At 34.5% G+C, this 13,724-nt stretch overlaps 1 protein-coding gene across 4 annotated transcripts in view; it reads right to left on the bottom strand.

Annotated features, from left to right (window-relative positions):
- The window catches only part of KNTC1 (kinetochore associated 1), a 41,237-nt gene extending 27,551 nt beyond the window's left edge, over positions 1-13,686 (bottom strand). For 2 of the 4 annotated variants that reach the window (XR_008469102.1, XM_054219254.1), the window contains exons 1-25: positions 13,543-13,619; positions 13,057-13,194; positions 12,825-12,945; positions 12,301-12,416; positions 11,888-11,960; positions 11,178-11,255; positions 10,639-10,673; positions 10,293-10,403; positions 9,282-9,375; positions 8,920-8,972; positions 8,530-8,642; positions 7,783-7,837; positions 7,022-7,120; positions 5,883-5,926; positions 5,704-5,769; positions 5,529-5,604; positions 4,760-4,885; positions 4,577-4,666; positions 3,971-4,036; positions 3,414-3,475; positions 2,879-2,990; positions 1,977-2,120; positions 1,691-1,747; positions 1,507-1,608; positions 262-378 (exon numbers count right to left, since the gene is read on the bottom strand). Coding sequence is in view for 3 of the 4 variants with exons in the window: in XM_054219254.1 (XP_054075229.1) it covers positions 262-378; positions 1,507-1,608; positions 1,691-1,747; positions 1,977-2,120; positions 2,879-2,990; positions 3,414-3,475; positions 3,971-4,036; positions 4,577-4,666; positions 4,760-4,885; positions 5,529-5,604; positions 5,704-5,769; positions 5,883-5,926; positions 7,022-7,120; positions 7,783-7,837; positions 8,530-8,642; positions 8,920-8,972; positions 9,282-9,375; positions 10,293-10,403; positions 10,639-10,673; positions 11,178-11,255; positions 11,888-11,960; positions 12,301-12,416; positions 12,825-12,945; positions 13,057-13,188 (2,142 nt within the window). In the remaining variant the exon portion in view is untranslated. Of the gene's footprint in view, positions 1-261; positions 379-1,506; positions 1,609-1,690; positions 1,748-1,976; positions 2,121-2,878; positions 2,991-3,413; positions 3,476-3,970; positions 4,037-4,576; positions 4,667-4,759; positions 4,886-5,528; positions 5,605-5,703; positions 5,770-5,882; positions 5,927-7,021; positions 7,121-7,782; positions 7,838-8,529; positions 8,643-8,919; positions 8,973-9,281; positions 9,376-10,292; positions 10,404-10,638; positions 10,674-11,177; positions 11,256-11,887; positions 11,961-12,300; positions 12,417-12,824; positions 12,946-13,056; positions 13,195-13,542 lie in introns of all 4 variants that reach the window. The other 2 variants (XM_054219253.1, XM_054219252.1) reach the window with 2 other exon arrangements.
- Between the last annotated feature and the right edge of the window lie 38 nt (positions 13,687-13,724).

Here is a 13,724-nt window from a genome sequence, read left to right on the forward strand (position 1 = left end):
CTGCAAATCCTGGAATTTAAGCCATACCTTCTCATAGTATCTTGTCACATTATATATTTATATCCATGGTTGAAACAAAATTTATAACAAATACAACATAGCAAATAATCTTAGCAGCTGACGAACGCAAGTTTAACCAGCCAATCTATCAGGATTCTTCTTTTGCCTGACTTTAAATCACATGCTACAAGATTTCCCTCCTCCTCAGAACAATCCACTCAATCTGCTCAAAAGCACTTTTTGAAGTGTCTGCAGAATTACCTTTTCAAAATCAGAGAGTGCCAGCCTGCAGTTATATTTTCTGTACAGATTTATCAGTTCTTGTAAATCATTTACCAGCTTCTTTAACCTATGTACCTCTTCACAGTCACCACATCTCTGAAACAGTGTTTAGAAGTGAAACGTTAGAAGACTTGCTACAATCTTCAAGACCATCAAGTGCTGTCATAAACAAGAAGAAAACAAATTATTCTCCATCTCTCTGGTATAAGAAAAGGGTATTTGACTTACAATGTAGCAAGAAAGATTCTGGTAAGATATTAGGAAAAGATTCTTTCTAAATATAAAGACAGCGATGCACTAGTGGAGCCTGCAGAAAGAAGAGGGATGCGCATTTCATTCACTGAAAGTCTTAAGGACAGGTAGGACAAAGGGCTGGGGAAAATGCACCTACAGCTGGCATTTTCTTTGGAGTCGGAACCCTATTTTTAATGTGATTTCCCAAGAAACCTCACAAACAGTTTTTGATGCCTTACAGTCTTCAAGATTTTATGAATATGCATGCTGAGCTGTTACCTTTATACAGCATACAAGAAAGAAAACCAAGTATATTTGAAAGTGGGACTCAGAGTAAATTTTTCTTCTTTCCATTACACAGTTTGAACATGGGATTTGGAAATTTAAGGCAGCGGATCTAACTAATGTAGAATGTCAGTGTTTCCGATTTTTTAAAATGCACAGCTGGTTAGCTTTAAGCTTTATCTCTCTCCACTTACATACTACCACTTTTACGGATGCTAGTATACCTAGGATATATAACATACATCATTTATTTATGTTTGCACCAAATCAGTATTCATAACCTTATAGCTAGCTGAATTTTAATACCTGTATTCTCCAGGCCATAACACATGCTTAATTGCGATTAATTTCCAAAATATTTGACAGAGATGAGGCACGTTTTTAATTTAAGTTCATAAGGAGTATCTTTACTGAAATTTACATGTTTTGTATTACTCAGGCTTATTTGTTTACTACAGAATATTCAAGAATATTATTTGTATTTAGACTATTAATGCATCTGTTCAAGGGTATTACTGTTGCACTGACTTTTTTTTTTTTAATCTTTAAACCCAAGAAGATTGGAATGCCTTCCTTTCATGGAATTAAGTCAATCTTCACCAAAACCAATAGTGACCTAACTATCATCCATCCCAACTCTAGCACAGAGCATATGTTCTGAAGTCTCTTAGTAGCACAAATCTTTATATTTACTACATTTCTTACCAAAGGAGTCCACTGTCCAAAAGTTGTCAGTCCCATTTCACCTTGATTTTTACTTGTAAAAAAAACCTCTGCCATTCGGAGTCCATTTTCTGGCCAATTTGCCTGTCCAAAATAATTGATATTAGCAAACTATATTATACATATAGGAATACAAGACGTACAAAGTTTCTGCAGTATGACTTACCTTATCTGTTAATTCAAGGTTTCGAGCACTTTGTTCCAGCCATTTTGCTAATGTTTTCTGAAAAAAATACAGTTATAAGTTAGAGTAATGCTATCTATTAAAGCAAAATTTGCTATTAGAAATTTGTTTTAAAAGAAATCATTTAAAATATAAACTGTAGGGAAAAGAATTCCTTTAAAAGACAGAGGAACAAAGTTCTGACATTCAAAAGTAAGTCTGTAGGTCTGACTATAAAATTATCTTAGCCTGAGAAAATTACATTTTGCATTTATTAAGTCAGTCTTACCTGTCCCTTTGGCACAACTCTTCTTAAGAAAGGGATCACAACATCTCTAAGCCACAAACATAGTTCCCTCAAAGGAACAGTGAAATGGATGGCATTAAGCAAGTCCTCCAGCATTTTCTCATCAAAGCTGCTTTCAAAATCTGCCTAAAATAATACAACAGAACAATCACAAATGTATGAAGTATGTGTTTATCTGATAACTTTGTAAAGCTGTTTCACTAACAGCAAAAAGCAATAGATTTCACAAATACAAAAAGAAAATCTCAGTAATCATAGACAGGAATTAAAAAAAAAACCCAAACATAGCCCTGTTCAGAAAAACTAGAGCTTGGTCTTCTTAAACAAGACCTAACTGAAGCAATTTCTTTGCAATTACGGTGGCAGGATCGTGTCCTGTTACTTTAGGACTTGCCCTATAGTTCTGTCTTAGTAAGGAAACAAGACATGGACCTGAAAGTCCTGCACTAAAGAATATAATAGCCCATAGCCACTAGTATGAATGTGTCATTCAGAGCAAGGAATCTATGACTATTTTTAAAGGATTTCAAGGTAGCCAGCAAATGTCCACTTAAACATTCTGAGAGTCGCGCTTGCAAGAGTGTGAATGGAAGATTGTAATCACCACAGAATAAATCAAAGAATTGTCATCCTTCAGACCTAGAAACATGCATTCTGACATCAGAAATACCAGTTTATTCTTAAATCAATAAGAAGTTCAGCCTTCTAAGGAGCTAGGTGAACAGGTAATCATTGTGATAATAGATGAGATTCTGCCGTAGACCTTTACTTCTTTGAGGAGCTGTTTTGTAACTGCAACGGTCTGATTCTGTTAAATAAGGCTGGAAAATTTAAGAGACTTAACATACTACATAAATATCAAAGAGATATCTATGCCATCTCACCTGATGCCTAAGCCAGAGGTACTGTGCACAAGATAAATTTCCTTCTTCTAGCTGAAAAAGGATATTCTTGAAAATGTCTTTGTTATTCAAGAATTCTGTCCAAGCAATACCACTAGAAGCAATAGGAGGAAAGAAACTCTGTTATTGTTATATGTCAATATTAAAGAAGTTGTGGGGGAGAACTTCAAACCTTTTCTAGGTAGTACTATAGGCTGTAAGAGACAACAGTAGTGTTACATTGTGTGTGCATAAAATCACATCCCCTATATACGTTAAATAAAAAAAACACAACCCACTTTACAAGATAGCGCATATTCAACAGATAATATATGCTTTTGATATATAGGATGGCTCAACCTCTCTGCATTCTGCCCTCCCCACAGCAGAGGATGGGAAACTTCAGGAAGAGAAGGAAGGGCTTGAAGTTTAATGAACTCAAATTAAAAAATAATAAAAAAAAAAATCTTAATTTCAATGGCACATACTTAACCATTACAATTAAAGTTACTTTAAATCTTAAAAAACAAAAACAAACCTGAATTTCTCTAGTCCAAAAGCTCCATAAAAAGTTGTAAGCCTTGCCTGAGCTCTCAATACCTGAATGCAGAAAAGAGATTTAAGGTCAATGTCTGGTTCACCAAACAGTCATATCATATGGTTAGAATAACCATCACAAAGAGGAATAATGAAGGAAAATAAAGACTTTTCAAGAATTTCAGTTAATTACATATGTAAGTTTGTTTAATAAAGCATTAATCCAAAATTTCAATTGTTTAAACACTTCACGCTGATTCTCCTTGAAGGCAGATGAGGCCTGTCCAGTATATAATGGGACTAAATAAGAAACAAAATTAAATACCTAAAAGCACTTAAGAAAGCTTCATCCTTCAATTTCTGGAAGATCTGAAAATGAATCTTTCTATGATTGAAGGAATCGCTTATTTCTGAAACCTGTCATTACCGTGGTTCTCTTTTGTACTATCTAATCTTGTTTAGACTTTTTAAAAAAGTTCTATAGTGGTACAGTTTTAAAAACTCTACATAATAATTGTTTTTCATATGATACTGCGGGGCCAAGAAGTTTGTCCCCACCTCAGTTATGGATACCGGAGCTGCATCAGATGATGGAGCAATTGTTCTGTATTCTTTCTTCAAGACCTGAAACAAATACATGCAATGGTTTGGCTGCCAACTCAGGACATGCCAGACAGTACTACAAATTTAATAAAGACACGAGCAAAAACTTAGTACCTCTGTAAACTGGCATCTTTATTTTACAATGTTAGACTCTGACTGGATTTCTACATGTATGAAGGATCAGACAGATCGTATGTATCTCTCTGATTCTGTGATAAGGCAGGAAAGACTAAAATAATGAAAACAAAAAAGGTAACGTATTTTGAGCTTTTAATTCTGAAATTAATATTGAAAAGGTACTTAAAAAGACTACTACTCAAAACTAAAAACCTGCTTTCTGATGTGAAAATAAAACCGTAAGCTCTTTTTTGCCCTTAAGCAAAAGCAAGAATGAGATTGGAACAAGCCTTGCTTCTTCATGTTTGGTAACATACAATTTATAATGCATTTAGTTTTCAAATGACTGTAACTGGTTTGAAGATGTCCCCCTTCTCAAGTTGCACAGAAGCATGTAATAGGAATGGCTGAGTATAGGCAATTTAAACAAATAAAAACCCTTACTCTGACTTTAGCGTAGTTCAACATTTCATGAGTGGTTTCATAGAGTGGCCATGGTGCATTTATGCAGTAATCCACAACAAATTCGCTATCCTGTTTGCATAAGGAAACAGCTGATATTAATTCCAAGCTTCTTTATAATTGGAGTTATTTTATTAGAGAAAGAGGGTAGGAATAAAAATGTACCTGAATTTTTTGCAAATTTTCTTTGGCTTCATTCACAAGATCCAGCTGGACTTCATGACCAAAACTCCCAACAGAAGCTGAAGCTAGTTTCTCTAAAATAGTGTTTGCTTTCACTTTGTATACAAGCTGTTTAAAAAAAAGAAACAAGGGTTTTCAGTTCAATGCAATCAAGTTTTAAGCAGGCAATCTTGACTGAAAACTCTACACTTTTGTTCACAATGTTTTTCAGATAAAATGTGTCCATGTACATTGAATAATTTCATTACAGAAATGGATTACCAATTAGTCTCTAAGAATTGTGGTATCTTTTTATCTCACCAGCTAAGCCTGGGGTTTTTATTTAAAAAAACACAACAAACCAAAAAAGCTGAGGGAACATTCAAATTGCATTATTTGAATAAATTAGTTAATGAAGCCAGCCTATGTGTTAATAAATGCATGTGCAAATTTCCTTTTTTTTTTAGCAACATTCTTTCCTTCTACTTAAAGAGACAAATGTCCCTCCTCCTGATCCAGCAGCGCTTATTTTCTTCAGGTGTACTTCTGCACCACTTCTCATTGCAAGGTTAGTTAGTTATTTTAAATAAAAACATAGTTCACCATGCAGTCGTCTAATTTTGAATCAGCCTTCAAGTATAGTGAGTTGCTTTGTAAGGTAACATTCCACTATATTTGTACTTTCTGTTGGACTATAGGGCAATAACCTTACTCGTAAGTTCAGTTATACTAATTAATCTCCCAATGTATTTATCAAGAATGGACAACTTACCTCAACATCTAATCCAAACTGAATAGCAAAATTCTCTGCTTCAGTGAATTTGTGTTTGTGAAGTAAGCGACTTAGTCTAGAGGTGAAATAAAGTAAAATATACTACTTGATTATAAGTGACAAACCACAGATTAGAAAATAAAATAACACAATAGTGTTTCATGGAAACTAGTACCTATTTTCCGGCAAGGCTTCAGTTAAACTTCTCATCACAACAATAGAAACTGGGCCTTCAGAGGGTCTGGGGATGAGAGGGAACTATGTGAGTTTATCAACTGTGGAACAACTATACGTAGAAGTAATTTGCCATTTTTATATAATAATGATCTAGTAAGAAACAAAACATTTTGTTACCTCTGATGTTTTTCATGAATTCCTTCCAAGAAGTATATGGTATCCTGTAGCATGCAATAACAGAAATCATTAGGTGGTAATGGAAATCAGTCATAAGAAAGCACAACTGAAATGCATTAAGTGTTTCTTAATCTAGAAACAAACTACTGCTTTTCTCTCAGGTAAGTTTGTTGGGGTTTTTTAAACGCTTATCATGTTATTTCTTGGATAGTTTCCTCCATCTAAAATTTCTGAGGGCCATAACTGAACAGTCTGAAATCACTGTGCTGTGCCAGTTCAGTTATCATCAGCACAGCGTCCACACTAGTGAATCATCTTCTCTAAATTGCACTTTTTGTCCAAGCCATACACAATTTACACAAAATTTTGTCCAAGCCATAAGCAGGTCACACCGTATCCATCTACACATCATCTAGAATCTGATCTCTGTGCTACATTCCACAAAGGCATTATATGCCTTGGCATTTCCCACCTCGACTTTATTATCTCAGATCAAAGAAAAGGGATTTATTAGCCATTATTTTCTCCACTATGTAGTTGCATATATACTCTTTTCTGCCAAGTGCCTCATACAAGGTAAGCGATTTTATCAGCTTTGCATTTTATTGCATATCAGATCCCGAGCTTAATACATTCACTTTCACAATTCCAATGAAGAGCCACTGCTTAAACTTCTGACTTGGTGTCCTCTCACATACCCATTCCACCAGTCTTTATAGCATTCCTAATTCATAAAGTTCCCACCGTCTTTTTTGACCTTCTTTTCTGAAGAAGCAGTTTAAACAGTAAAAGAAGGAATTCATTCATCTAAACTTAAATAAATTCCAAATAAATCCAGAGCATTTTTCTATGCTAAGAGAATTTAAAACTTTATTCAGCTTTTAGCTGTAACAGCAGCAAGAACAACTGGCAGGAGTATTAAACATTGCAATAGACCTGGGTCTAGAATTAAACAGTTTGCTATATATTTTATCTTCTTCTCCATCCTTTGGGGACATCATTTAATCTTTATACAGTTCCTGCACAGTTTCTAGCACAAATTGGTTCTAATTTACCAAGAATAACCCTCTTTAATAATTATACCTATTAAGACAACTATATTTCTTCAAAGAACAACAACAAAAATAATTGAAACATACTGTGCAAATGCCGCTTTGAACAAGTGAAGAAACAATAGATACTTCCAAAGAATAGAGTAGTTGCATTGTGGGCAACGCAAAAACCATTAGACTTCTCATCTATAAAAAAAAGGGGGGAAAAACAAACAAACAAGTCAGATTATTTTTTTTTTTCTTATACACTAGTGGCAGAATGGTGTGTGTAATATCATTTCTTACGGAGTTAGATGGAAGACACTATTTTTATAGGTTTTTATAAAAAAGCAGATCTCTACAATTTGAGAAAATTTAATGAAGTTTTCGATGTTGCCTCTCTATATAAGCCTATTATATATAAATAGACGGATTTCATTTAAAAAAATGTACAGTGTTCATCCTGGCATTCTATCCCAGTTAAATCCACTGACTGTACATGGAGGTACTGCCTGTACACAGATACTGCTCTAAAGAAATCTGTGAAGATATGCAAGACAAAGGTAAATTTTGCTGCTCTCCCCTACCTACCTACCTACCATTTAAAAAAGCAAACAAACAACACCCGAAAAATACATAAAAACACAAACAGCAAGACAGCTTGCCCTGGTCACCACCTTAATATGTCGCAATAGTCCCTCACTTGCTGTATCCTAATATATAGATGGTCACATTTCAGTTTTGACTTTGAGCTCCTAAGAATTCTGTCTGCTCCAAATGTTTAGCCATCTCCTTTTCTCCCCCCTCCTTTTTTTCTGTGAATGACTGCATAACAATTGAGGAACAGAACACAGATAAAGAGATTATACCTGTTTGTTATCTGGTATTGTCATGGCTATCAGTTTAACATTGTCGAGCCCTTGCCTACAGAACAAGAAAGAGAACAAAAGAAAGCAAAATATACTATATAAATCTTAGGTTAAAACTGTGACATATTCTTGCTCGTGAGTTTTAGAAAATTTAGTTTTCCATGGAAATTGGTACATTTAAAAACCCTATAGCTATAGCGCACACAAAAATAACAGTGTTTTAGCTTGTAGAGGACATGCATACATTTAATTTCTGTCATGTTTAAGCTTTTCAAATGGATCTGATTCTTATTTTTTTTTAATCTGGCACAGAGCAATGAAAAGAGCCCAATGTCTTGTCTTCTGATCTTAAGTGCCATTAATTTCTTTTGCATTTTAACCAATACACGCATCTCCAGATCTTGGCTTCTCCATCTTACTATTTATCTATCTGAAAGACAGACTATCTTTTTTATAACATCAGGCTTGTAAGCCATATTATACACCTTATTTTAGACAAGTATTTCCTAAATGATACAGGTTACACGCAAGATTCTTTAGCAGAAACAGCAGATAAACAAAGAAAAAGCAGAAAGCACCAAAGTTTTCTTTTCTACAAGCAAAGCTAAAGATACCTACAGTCCAATTATTTTCTCCTAGTGAATAGGAAGATTTCAACAAAGATTTCTAAAATTTCACTATCACAGAAAATGAAGTGTTTGTGGCACTTTTCACTTTTCAGAATTGGTGCCATAAGGCTTTACTTACAATATGACTGAAGAAGAATCTGACTCTGTACTTAGAAGAAATTCTTCCATATGTATTGAAGGACAGTCCCAAATTAGAGTAAGAGAATAAACATCCCACATGCTTAAAATATTCTAGATTAAAAAAAAAAAAATCAGATATGGATTTAGTATTTTCTTCATAGATATTTTCTGTCTTTGTTGAGCACAATATTAACACGCTCCATAGCTCAAATAATTACTAGGAGTAAAATAAAAAAAAAAACAAAGTAAGATCAAGATCCTCTGTAAATACAGGCATCTTTATAGAAATATATTTTAAAGCTATTATTTAAAAAATGTAAAAAATATTTTTTATAAGCTGGTTCGATAACATTGTAAAACAAAGACTAAACCAAATCATTATACATACCTCTGTATCTAAAACAAAGAGCAGATTGTCAAGAACTTGAAGTTTTGCTGCACCTAAAAGAAAATCCAGTGTCACATAAACTTATTTTTCTTGAGAAATGTATTTGAAGCAAAAATTTATTAAAATGTACAATCGAGCATTGGAAACCTACAAATGTTTAACCCCATGGAACTTCCTAGGTCTGTGAAAAGTTTAGCTTAAACAGAATTGTGATTTATGTATCCAAGTTAAACTCAACAATTTTGAAGCATACATTTTGCGTTTACTAAAAACAATTAAATAACTGCAAATAACTCATTTTCTGCAATTAAATATGAATTCTACACTTGTCTAGAAAAAGAAAAAAAACACCTCTTCTTTACCTTCAATCAGACTTGAATCAGCAAAACTTCGAAGAGACACCAGGTTATTGGTAGTGTCTACCTCCCATTTGGAGAGTACATAATTGCCTTTACCCTGTTAGCAAAGGCAAAGTAAAATGGGGTTATACACTAGAAATTTGGCAGTTGACAGGTGAGCTTCTTCAATTGATCTTTAACTTATAAAAACACTTCGAAAGCTGCAAAACTAACTTAAATTTTATTCCCAGTGAATGTTGATGTTCAGAAAAATAAATGTATGTATTTGTTTTTAATTTAGCCTTTTTTCTTTCTCCTTTCAAGACTGGCCTTTACTACAGTAATTGTTACAGTCAGCATCCCCAAACATTTTTGGCTCTTCTGAAAACATGCCATATTTCAAAACATCCACTTTCCAGTCTCATAGAACATAAAACGTGAATGAAATGTACACTGAACCTACCAAGAAAAATTGCATTGAATTCATCACGTTTCAGTCAATGAACTCAGAAAACTTGTTTCTAGTCCAAAAATTTAAATTTAAAAATTTAAAAATATGTCTATATTTTCATTTTTGTGTTAGTTCCTCTACTCAATTCATGCTTAAGGGCTTTGTTCAGTTGGGACCTTGACTGTTACTTTGGTAAGCCTTTGGTGAATGTGAACCTGATTGGAAGACTCCTGCCAACTTTGGCTTTGTCTCTGAGCTCAAGGACGAGACTATAAATAGACAGGCTATGAACCACAGTGATTTACTAAGATCATGCAATCAGGGTGAAAATATTTTTCCCCCGTCCATCACAAGAGACCAAGTTCTGAAGGGACAACAGTTATTCCCTTAGGAGAAAAACTACAGACAGCCTGCACAACTGATAACCTTTAAATTTACAGTGAAGGAAATGAGAGACAAAAAGTCTTAGTGCAAAAGGTTTATTATCTTCTTTTTCAACCAGCTAAAGATAAATTATGTTGCGGATCAAAAAATGCCATTACTGATCACATAACAATTGTTATGAATGCATTCTTAGTACTTACCCCAATTATCAAATAGATCTTGTTCACCGAGTTACTTATCACAAAACTCTGACAGCCAAGACTGTGATACCCTTCTGTGGAAATGAAAGCTGTCTTTATCTGTCCTTGTAACTTGTGGGATGGACGACAAAGGGAAAGCAAACAGAAGGGGAAGAAAAAAAGTTGTTTATACAATCAGTGCATAAAACCTTCAACTGCTCACTTGTCCACATACAGAAAAAGTAATAATCACAATTATGAGATTTAATAATAAACTGGTAAGTAGTCAATGAAACATACAGAGAAAAGTTTTGTTACAAACTTTGCACTTAACATATATGTTACAAGTTAGCAGGTAATTTCTTACTTTATTTGCTGTAATCATATCCATCTTGTCAATTGCTAGATTAAAAAAAAAAAATCAGTGTTAAATAAATCATTTTCAAAGTTGAAAAAAAGCCACTGAACATCATACAGTTGTCCAGTTTAATCTTAACCTGGCTAAGCTGAAAAACACCTTAGCCAGGATTTTTGATAGTCTATTTTTATTGATCACAGTATTAAGTTACAGAAAATTAACTTATAAATGTTTAATGCTGTGTAAGTATAATTAAATTATTCCAAATATTCTTCACTACAGCTAATACTGATTATGGCTTAAAATCCTGCTTCCATAGTATTCAGTACTCTCTCTAGAGCAGTGAATCAGACAAACATAAGCTAAAGGAATTACTGTAAGAATACAAAAATAATTTTATTACAGAACTAGTTGTGTATCTGTTTCCCTTTAAATAGAAAATCCCATCTCAATATGTTATTCCTGTTAGAAAAATGCAAGGAAAAGCTTTTTCAATACAGCCCTTCCTGTTCAAATGGAAATCCCAAGTGGTTTGTAGATCATCCTACCTTCCTGCGTTTTAGCAAGTGGGAGACACGTAACGCAGAAGAATCCATTGCTTGTGAGAATGAACATATGATAAACACCTAAAAAAAAATCCAATACAAATATTTCAAACCTAAGTATTCAAGAGTAAGTAAAGAGACTACTTGCTTATAAATAGGACAGTGAAATAACTGGCAAAAGAAAAAAATAATCTGACCAATAGATTAGACTATTTTTAAACAAAAATTTTGTCACCTTCAATGAAGGGTAGAATAAGCTTGTACATCTTAGAGTTTTGTTTGAAATTATGATTTTTGTATGCATCCATCAGACTAAATTCTGTTTTCAGGACAAAACTGCATTTAAATACATTATATTGTGACAGAACAAGACTGGGCGCTTATAGAAGAACAGGAACTACTAAAATCTGAAGTCTGATAGAAGGAGAGAGAAGGAATCCTTCCTTCTTGAGCATTTTCATATGTTTAGCACAGTCTCAAAAGAAAGAGTTATTTAGTTCTGAATGTTTGTTTTCTATGACATTCGTAAAATAGTCAATGAGGGGTAAATATTTTTACAGGAAAGCTTTAAGAAACGTGCATTTAGTGCATACAATGCAAAGTAAAGCTGTATCTGATCATTTATTTTGTGGTCTCTTTCCCTAAGAGATATTAAAGGGGAATAAAACTACAAAAATTGAGGCAAGGGGGGAAAAAAATAATCAAATTCTTACCTGCATCAGCATTATCTTTTTCAATAAAGAGATTTAAGTAAGTCTTTTCACTTGAAGACTTTTCAACCAAAATCTAAAATAGAATCAACACAAAGACTACTATACTATTATTCTGTATTTTATTTGAAAAAAAAAAATACTGGAAATACTCATCATCAGTTCAAACTTTAAATTTTTTTCTTTCATGAAAAGCTGGTTCTTGTTTATACGTGCCACTCCTAAATATATTTTCCTTATTTGTTACTTATGGGAACAAAAGTGTCCCTTTAATCTATTTGCTTAGTGAAACCAGAAGATCTGTTCAAAACACAACAATGTGTTTATTTTGATATTTGAATGAAAGAAAAAAACAGCCCAAGAAATTCTGAGAACAAAAGGTCTTCAGCAAAATTAGAGTAGAAAAATTACTGTACCTTAGTTAGCAAGATTTGTTTTGATGGTATGTGAATAAGATGAAAATTGCCACTTCTCTCACCAACCACGAGAAATTGTTTTTCTTGGCACATACCAACTACATCCACATTAGTATCTGAAAGGTTCCATGGTAAAATGTCAAATATTAAGATTTGTTTTTTATTAATAGGCACTCATATTTGAAACACAGGAATTGGATAATACGGTGTCCCAGATTTCTTCAAAATTATTAATTTTAATTAAACAAAGTACAGGAAAGGGCATACAGGGAGTGATTTTGGTTTGCATTATTCCCATTTCAGTGAAAAGTTAGCGAGCATTCTAATTAAATTGGACATAAATATAGTTAATTGTATACAGAACCAGCATTCACTTTTTATTACTTAGGTATTCATTATAATGCTTCCTTTTACAGGCTAGTTAGACATGCAGGATACTTGATATATTTTCCTATACAAACCTAATTTATATATTTTAAAAGTCAGTTTTAACTTTCAGTGGAATTCCAAAGGAATTAACTTACCAAACTGAATGTGCACCTGAAGAGACTGCGCAGTGCTGTCAAGAAGTACCACGGATCTGTCAACAACAATAATACTGCCATCCCTTGAGTTGCACCCATGCAACTGCGGATTCACAGAGACCTAAGAAGAAAAAGGTTGTTAAATATAATAACTGAAACACTGTAGAAAATATGACAAAGCAGCTCTGGTAATTATTAAGAAAAAGAACAATACAGCTTTGATGAATTCTACCTTTTCTGAAGAAGTGACTTGAAGTAGCGTATCCACTTGGTACAATGCAGTTCCACATTCGCATCCCAAACCAACAGGGAGCTGCATGCTCCCCGTGTCATCATTTGTAAGAAGTTCAATATCATTCCACATGTTTACCTACGATAAACATTTAAGGAAGATGCAGTAAAGCGGAGAGCTTTAAAAAAGTTATATGACCATGCATGAATTACTGATTTTATTATTCTACTGTGATTCTCTGTCTAGAAGGAAGGGTAGCATAGTGAGCCTCCTAAAAGCAAACTGCGTGTTTAGAAATGACAAAATTAAGTCGCAAGAGCAATGTGGCTCCCAGCTGGCATCCCCAGCGGGCCCGACTGAACGCAGCTTGGCCAGGACAGGTTTTGCCACCGAGGCTGAAGGAAACCCAGTGCCAGGGAGCCCTCCCCACCGCGCAGGGGACAATCCTGCCCACAGAGACCGCGATCCATCCTGCCATCCTCTCACCACGGCCCGGGAGACGGGTGACAGACGGCGACAGCGCTCCCCCAGCCGCCTCGGGCTTTCAAATTGGCGGGAGCCCTGGCTGGCCCTACGGGGCGCAGTGGAGGCCAAGATTCCTCCAAACGCGAAGACGCCGCCCCCAGAATGCACCGCGGGGCCCCCCCTCCCTCGCTCCCCTCCGCTTC

The sequence above is a fragment of the Rissa tridactyla genome, chromosome 13 (genome assembly GCF_028500815.1).
Source record: "Rissa tridactyla isolate bRisTri1 chromosome 13, bRisTri1.patW.cur.20221130, whole genome shotgun sequence".
Lineage (NCBI taxonomy): Eukaryota > Metazoa > Chordata > Aves > Charadriiformes > Laridae > Rissa > Rissa tridactyla.